The sequence below is a fragment of the Rutidosis leptorrhynchoides genome, chromosome 2 (genome assembly GCF_046630445.1).
Source record: "Rutidosis leptorrhynchoides isolate AG116_Rl617_1_P2 chromosome 2, CSIRO_AGI_Rlap_v1, whole genome shotgun sequence".
Classification (NCBI taxonomy): domain Eukaryota; kingdom Viridiplantae; phylum Streptophyta; class Magnoliopsida; order Asterales; family Asteraceae; genus Rutidosis; species Rutidosis leptorrhynchoides.
Window position 1 is genome coordinate 678,297,096 of NC_092334.1, and position 8,772 is coordinate 678,305,867.

The following is an 8,772-nucleotide window of genomic DNA, read 5'->3' on the forward strand; positions in this document are numbered from 1 at the left end:
TTTACTATATCAGAGGGGTAATTGTGACCCAAATATAGTTTTACTCTTAAATTATGCAAGGTTTAGCTCATTAAGTGACGAGAAATGCTATACTCATATTGCTAATATATGGATTAGTCAGCCTTTATAATTTACTAAACTTAAAAACTCCTAATAAGTACTCCTACCAAAATAGAAAGCAAATAAAATTTGAAAAAACATACATAGATAATATAAATACAATGATTTCAACTTAAACTCAAATTAAATTGATGCCTCTAACAGAAAAAAATGTGTTTACTATTTCATCAAATAAAGTAGCTAAAGGTATTAACATAATCATGTGATAAACTGAAGAGCTGAGAGACTAAGCTGCTACATCATCTATGGAGGATAAAATGCATTATTCGGAGGTACAAATGGCATATTAAATGGCGCGTTTAGCGAGTTGATATGTGATGATTGCTGCATTTGGACAGCGGCATTCTGCAGTTGTGGAGATACTTGTTGAAAAGCATGACTGTTTTGTAAAGAATACATTGACGGTTGCATACCACTCGGAATGAAACCACCATAGTGAAGCGGATAATTGTATACACATTATGACTTGCATCACTTGGAACATAATAGTAATTTGGATTTCCCTACAATAATATTCACAAACATTAACAGTTAGGTTCTTACTTTGGGGTGTCAAGATATAAATCAAATCACATATAAGGAGTGGAAAACAGAAATATATATATATATATATATATATATATATATATATATATATATATATATATATATATATATATATATATAGGGGCAGGATCAATGGGGAAGTAAGCAAATTTTTTTTTTTCGTTTTTTTTGAAATTTTTTTTTTCCGGCATCAGGATCACACGAAAATAAGAACATTTAGAAGAGACACTTTGTGATGGATGTTATTATTTAGGCGGGAAAACGATCGACAAAAATAACATTCAAGATAATATTGTTCGTGAAGAATATGAACGTTTTTTTTCTTCATGTTTTGTGAAGTAAAATTTAGCCCGATTTAGAGTTTAGGGTTTAGGGTTTAGGGTTTGGTGTTTTGGGTTTATTCCATAAACCCAAAACACCAAACCCTAAACCATAAACCCTAAACTCTAAACCGTTCGTGTTAAAAACTCAATCTAAATCCTAAATCTAAACCCTAAATCTAAACCCAAAACCCTAAATTTCTAAACCCTAATATCTAAACCCTATAAACCCTAATATCTAAACCCTAATATCTAAACCCCAATACCTAAAACCTCAAAATACGCTCGAAAAACACGATAATTGTTATATATTACTTCTTCGAGCGTTTTCCCGCCAAAATAAAAACATTTATCACAAAGTGTCTCTACTAAATGTTCATATTTTCATCTCATCTATAATGTTCGTGAACAAAGTTTTTTCAAAAAACGAAAAAAAAAAATTTTGCTTCCCACCGCTTCCCCCCGATTGGTTACTTCCCTCTTGATCCTGCCACTATATATATATATATATATATATATATATATATATATATATATATATATATATATATATATATATATATATATATATATATATATATATATATATATATATATATATATATATATATATATATATATATATTCATTATGAGTTCGCCAAGCAACTAAATGGGTACATGCTACTTATAGAATTACCTCTTTCATTGTTTCATTATTTGCAACTCCACATCCAAGTTCATTATGATTAGAGTCTTGTAAATTCTAGAATCACAAATAAGCATATAATAAAAAAGTTTAGATAGACCAGTGACTTTTCAATCGAAATAAATTATATAGTTCAAATACCTTCTTCTTCTTCTTTTGAATACTTGTAGAGATTTTCTCGGACATAGACTGTAGTCTCTTACCGGGAGGACGACCTTTTCTACGCACTGATTGAGGATTACGAATTTTAACGCTAACCTTTTTAGAATCACTGATATGTGGTGTATCCTTGGTACTACCAGTGCTATTTTTTTCACCTAAAATTTCAAGCTTTAACTCGTTAACACGATCAAGTACAAGACTACATTTTTCGTTGAAATCGGATGCCAAATCTGCCACTTCAGAAAAAGCATGACACATTTTATCATATCGACGACCAACATCCGAGACAACCCAGTCACTGTAATTCACTTTAACCTTAGTATGTCTTCTCTTAACATCTTTTCTCCATCTTTGTAAGATGTATTTGTTAGGAACCAAAAATATATTCTCATTAGTGAGTACCGTAACTACATGCCTACACAACATTCCTCTAAACTCAAACAAACGACATATACACCTAATATCACAATCGTCAACTGAATCTCCCTTTTTGAACCAAACTGTAAATTGTTTCTTCATTAGATTTTCATTGTTCATTACATCCTCAATCACTTCATACTCTAAATAGTCACTCTGTGATTTTATAGAGCCAATCCCACAATACATTTTTCCCGTTAACTCTTCCCTAAATTCCTTAAACTTAGCATTGGTTAAAACTTCCTTCATTTGTTTTTCCATAGCATAATGGGTAATCGGCGGGTACCATGAGTTGTAGGAATTAAAATCTTCAACATTCTCCTTTTCAGCCCTATCCCTCAATGCGTTTTCATACTGCTCCACAAATTGTTTTAAAGAAGTTTTCCTATTTACGTATTTATCAAAGAACGAATTAATGCTCTCACTACGTTGTGTAGTAGACATTCCTGCCCAAAAGATACCTTTCACAAAGGAAGGGACCCATCGTTGTCTTTCCTCATACAATGACTTAAGCCACCTACTCTTTTCAAGCTTGTATCGACCTATCACTGTATTCCACGCAACTTCGAATTCACTGGATGTCAAAGAATCGTATACAGCCTTTTTAAGCAGGTACTTGATTGATTTGTATTTCTTATGTTTACCTAACTTTTTAGGTATTTTTTTCATTATATGCCATAAACACCACCTGAATCAAATGAAGATAAAAAACTTATGAACCATGAACTATGAAACTAAAAAAAGATAAATCACACTTCATGTAGACAATTCATGCTTTGATAAATCAAACGTTCGGAATAGATATAACTAGAAAATACTACAAAAGGGGCTAATAGTGCATTGTTCTTACTAATAACCCATGCTAGACTAGCTGAATGATAAATTATGGATTAGTCATCCATATAAATCAGTGAACTTCATAACTTCACTGATTCCAAACTATAAGAATTGATTCACAATGTACCTGTGATGTGCTTCTGGAAATACAATCTCAGTTGCTTTTTTCATAGCTTGATCTTGATCTGTGATAGTTGCGCTGGGAGCACGCCCTGACATACATGAAAGCCAAGTTCGAAAGAGCCATGTAAATGTTCTAACATCTTCATTTGAAATTAATGCACAACCAAGCAATATCGATTGCCCATGATGATTTACCCCTACAAAAGGAGCCATTGGCATCTCATACTCATTTGTCAAATAAGTTGTATCGAATGTGATAACATCCCCAAATTCCTCATAAGCTGCTCTACACCTTGAATCCGCCCAAAACAAACTCTTTAATCTATTTTCCTCATCTAATTCCCATGCATAGAAAAATTCACGATCTATTGACTGAACCTTCATGAAGTAATCTTGAATTGCTTCGGCATCACCATCTCCGAACTTCAATCGTTTAACTTTATTAATATAATTACGACAATCTTTTTCCGTAAATGGTAAATTTTCATATCCTCCATTTTCTACGACCAATGTATTAAAACTTTTATTCAATCTTACTCCAGCTCTTTGATGAATTTCGAGTTGTCTTTTCACATGTCGATTTACAACTCGATAACAACGATAAAATCTCCCTTTACTAGGACAAAAGGGGTGATTATGCTCGACATAAACTTTTGACACGTGCCACTTTTTATCAGCGCCAAGGATTACTCTAACTTTAGCACCACAATCTGTTTTTGTAACGGGCCGAGGGTTTAAACTATTGTTCAATTTCGAGACAGATTTTTGAGCCCGATTACATGCAAAAGTAACATACTTAGTAGTCGAAGATCTTTTATAGACTCCAAATCCCTTTTTCTTTCCATAGTTGGCATAAAAGTTTCCAAGTTCTTCAATCGTGTCAAAGGTCATGCCAACTTTCGGTTCTTCAACTCTTTCGCCATCATGTTGAACACTCACATTATAGTTTTCTTGGTCACACTTTTCCTGAATATCTTCTTCTTCGTGTTCATTTATTTTGTAATCGGTTACGTTTTCCAAATCAGCGTCACACTTCCTAGAGTTTAAAAAATATCCATATTATGATAGAGAAATGATATGCTCACTAATTTTTTACTAAAAAATACTCACTCACATGACATGGCATGCTGAGTTGTGAATCCACGTATCATATACATCTCAACTGCCTCCTTTTATTTTAGCCAAATATAAATATTTTTTACTTATTAAAAAGATAAACAACCAATAATTGATTCGTTTTTCTCTTTCTCCATCACATTCAAACTCTTTCTTCCCCAAACCAAAATCATCGAAAATATTCATTGTTTACTACTGAGCTCTTGTAATAATTCGTTAAACTGGGTGTGTAATTGGTAACGAACTTTTGTCCATCGATTTAGTGCTTGATTTAAGTGCAATTTTTAAAAAAAGTAATCTGGGTTTGGTTCATCTCTACATCTAGGTTTTGTTTTGATTTCTTCTTATATTACACAAATATTATACAACAGGGGAGCTAAGGAGAAATCTATTTCTGTAAATTGATTGCAATGGGTTAATATTAAATCCAGTGAATGAATGAATCCGGTTGATTTTCAGAGCTTTGGTTCATTCAATACCTTCAATATAGACATCAGAGGGGTAATTGTGACCCAAATATGGTTTTACTATATCAGAGGGGTAATTGTGACCCAAATATGGTTTTACTCTTAAATTATGCAAGGTTTAGCTCATTAAGTGACGAGAAATGCTATACTCATATTGCTAATATATGGATTAGTCAGCCTTTATAATTTACTAAACTTAAAAACTCCTAATAAGTACTCCTACCAAAATAGAAAGCAAATAAAATTTGAAAAAACATACATAGATAATATAAATACAATGATTTCAACTTAAACTCAAATTAAATTGATGCCTCTAACACAAAAAAATGTGTTTACTATTTCATCAAATAAAGTAGCTAAAGGTATTATCATAATCATGTGATAAACTGAAGAGCTGAGAGACTAAGCTGCTACATCATCTATGGAGGATAAAATGCGTTATTCGGAGGTACAAATGGCATATTAAATGGCGCGTTTAGCGAGTTGATATGTGATGATTGCTGCATTTGGACAGCGACATTCTGCAGTTGTGGAGATACTTGTTGAAAAGCATGACTGTTTTATAAAGAATACATTGACGGTTGCATACCACTCGGAATGAAACCATCATAGTGAAGCGGATAATTTGTATACACATTATGACTTGCATCACTTAGAACATAATAGTAATTTGGATTTCCCTACAATAATATTCACAAACATTAACAGTTAGGTTCTTACTTTGGGGTGTCAAGATATAAATCAAATCACATATAAGGAGTGGAAAACAGAATATATATATATATATATATATATATATATATATATATATATATATATATATATATATATATATATATATATATATATATATATATATATATAGGGGCAGGATCAATGGGGAAGTAACCAATCGGGAGGAAGCGGGGGGGAAGCAAAATTTTTTTTTCGTTTTTTTTCCGGCATCAAGATCACACGAAAATAAGAACATTTAGAAGAGACACTTTGTGATGAATGTTATTATTTGGGCGGGAAAACGATCGACAAAAATAACATTCAAGATAATATTGTTCGTGAAGAATATTAACGTTTTTTCATGTTTTGTGAAGTAAAATTTAGCCCGATTTAGAGTTTAGGGTTTAGGGTTTAGGGTTTGGTGTTTTGGGTTTATTCCATAAACCCAAAACACCAAACCCTAAACCCTAAACCCTAAACTCTAAACCGTTCGTGTTAAAAACTCAATCTAAATCCTAAATCTAAACCCTAATCTAAACCCAAAACCCTAAATTTCTAAACCCTGATATCTAAACCCTATAAATCCTAATATCTAAACCCTAATATCTAAACCCCAATAGCTAAAACCTCAAAATACGCTCGAAAAACACGATAATTGTTATATATTACTTCTTCGAGCGTTTTCCCGCCAAAACATGAAAAAAACGTTCATATTCTTCACTAACAATATTATCTTGAATGTTATTTTTGTCGATCATTTTCCCGCCTAAATAATAACATTCATCACAAAGTGTCTCTTCTAAATGTTCTTATTTTCGTGTGATCTTGATGTCCAAAAAAAAAACGAAAAAAAAAATTTGCTTCCTCCTCACTTCCCCCCGATTGGTTACTTCTCCATTGATATTGCCCCTATATATATATATATATATATATATATATATATATATATATATATATATATATATATATATATATATATATATATATATATATATATATATATATATATATATATATATTTCTGTTTTCCACTCCTTATATGTGATTTGATTTATATCTTTTATATATAAAAGATATAAATCAAATCACATATAAGGAGTGGAAAACAGAAATATATATAAGATATAAATCAAATCACATATAAGGAGTGGAAAACGAAAAAATATATATATATATATATATATATATATATATATATATATATATATATATATATATATATATATATATATATATATTTCTGTTTTCCACTCCTTATATGTGATTTGATTTATATCTTGACACCCCAAAGTAAGAACCTAACTGTTAATGTTTGTGAATATTATTGTAGGGAAATCCAAATTACTATTATGTTCCAAGTGATGCAAGTCATAATGTGTATACAAATTATCCGCTTCACTATGGTGGTTTCATTCCGAGTGGTATGCAACCGTCAATGTATTCTTTATAAAACAGTCATGCTTTTCAACAAGTATCTCCACAACTGCAGAATGTCGCTGTCCAAATGCAGCAATCATCACATATCAACTCGCTAAACGCGCCATTTAATATGCCATTTGTACCTCCGAATAACGCATTTTATCCTCCATAGATGATGTAGCAGCTTAGTCTCTCAGCTCTTCAGTTTATCACATGATTATGATAATACCTTTAGCTACTTTATTTGATGAAATAGTAAACACATTTTTTTGTGTTAGAGGCATCAATTTAATTTGAGTTTAAGTTGAAATCATTGTATTTATATTATCTATGTATGTTTTTTCAAATTTTATTTGCTTTCTATTTTGGTAGGAGTACCTATTAGGAGTTTTTAAGTTTAGTAAATTATAAAGGCTGACTAATCCATATATTAGCAATATGAGTATAGCATTTCTCGTCACTTAATGAGCTAAACCTTGCATAATTTAAGAGTAAAACCATATTTGGGTCACAATTACCCCTCTGATATAGTAAAACCATATTTGGGTCACAATTACCCCTCTGATGTCTATATTGAAGGTATTGAATGAACCAAAGCTCTGAAAATCCACCGGATTCATTCATTCACTGGATTTAATATTAACCCATTGCAATCAATTTACAGAAATAGATTTCTCCCTAGCTCCCCTGTTGTATAATATTTGTGTAATATAAGAAGAAATCAAAACAAAACCTAGATGTAGAGATGAACCAAACCCAGATTACTTTTTTAAAAAAATTGCACTTAAATCAAGCACTAAATCGATGGACAAAAGTTCGTTACCAATTACACACCCAGTTTAACGAATTATTACAAGAGCTCAGTAGTAAACAATGAATATTTTCGAAGATTTTGGTTTGGGAAGAAAGAGTTTGAATGTGATGGAGAAAGAGAAAAATGAATCAATTATTGGTTGTTTATCTTTTTAATAAGTAAAAAATATTTATATTTGGCCAAAATAAAAGGAGGCAGTTGAGATGTATATGATACGTGGATTCACAACTCAGCATGCCATGTCATGTGAGTGAGTATTTTTTAGTAAAAAATTAGTGAGCATATCATTTCTCTTTTCAAATTTTATTTTCTTTCTATTTTGGTAGGAGTACTTATTAGGAGTTTTTAAGTTTAGTAAATTATAAAGGCTGACCAATCCATATATTAGCAATATGAGTATAGCATTTCTCGTCACTTAATGAGCTAAACCTTGCATAATTTAAGAGTAAAACCATATTTGGATCACAATTACCCCTCTGATATAGTAAAACCATATTTGGGTCACAATTACCCTCTGATGTCTATATTGAAGGTATTGAATGAACCAAAGCTCTGAAAATCCACCGGATTCATTTATTCACTGGATTTAATATTAACCCATTGCAATCAATTTACAGAAATAGATTTCTCCCTAGCTCCCCTGTTGTATAATATTTGTGTAATATAAAAAGAAATCAAAACAAAACCTAGATGTAGAGATGAACCACACCCAGATTACTTTTTTTTTTAAATTGCACTTAAATCAAGCATTAAATCGATGGACAAAAGTTCGTTACCAATTACACACCCAGTTTAACGAATTATTATAAGAGCTCAGTAGTAAACAATGAATATTTTCGAAGATTTTGGTTTGGGTAAGAAAGAGTTTGAATGTGATGGAGAGAGAGAAAAACGAATCAATTATTGGTTGTTTATCTTTTTAATAAGTAAAAAATATTTATATTTGGCCAAAATAAAAGGAGGCAGTTGAGATGTATATGATACGTGGATTCACAACTCAGCATGCCATGTCATGTGAGTGAGTATTTTT

The 8,772-nt window shown here is 31.2% G+C and overlaps 1 protein-coding gene across 1 annotated transcript; it reads right to left on the reverse strand.

Moving 5' to 3' along the window:
- Positions 1-363: 363 nt before the first annotated feature.
- Positions 364-4,514, reverse strand: LOC139890287 (protein FAR1-RELATED SEQUENCE 4-like). Its single transcript, XM_071873180.1, has 6 exons — positions 4,435-4,514; positions 3,217-4,248; positions 1,815-2,940; positions 1,665-1,730; positions 534-623; positions 364-465 (listed from the first exon to the last, which is right to left on the reverse strand). Exons 1-6 carry the CDS (start codon positions 4,512-4,514, stop codon positions 364-366), a joined length of 2,496 nt encoding a protein of 831 aa, XP_071729281.1.
- Positions 4,515-8,772: the final 4,258 nt, after the last annotated feature.

Excerpts from the sequence above, each read along its gene's own strand:
- LOC139890287 (XM_071873180.1), bottom strand. The coding sequence starts at position 4,514 with ATGAATATTTTCGATGATTTTGGTTTGGGGAAGAAAGAGTTTGAATGT. Across the intron at positions 1,731-1,814 it reads TTCAAAAGAAGAAGAAGAAG|AATTTACAAGACTCTAATCA; the intron begins GTATTTGAACTA and ends TTGTGATTCTAG. Across the intron at positions 624-1,664 it reads ATAATGAAACAATGAAAGAG|GGAAATCCAAATTACTATTA; the intron begins GTAATTCTATAA and ends ATATTATTGTAG.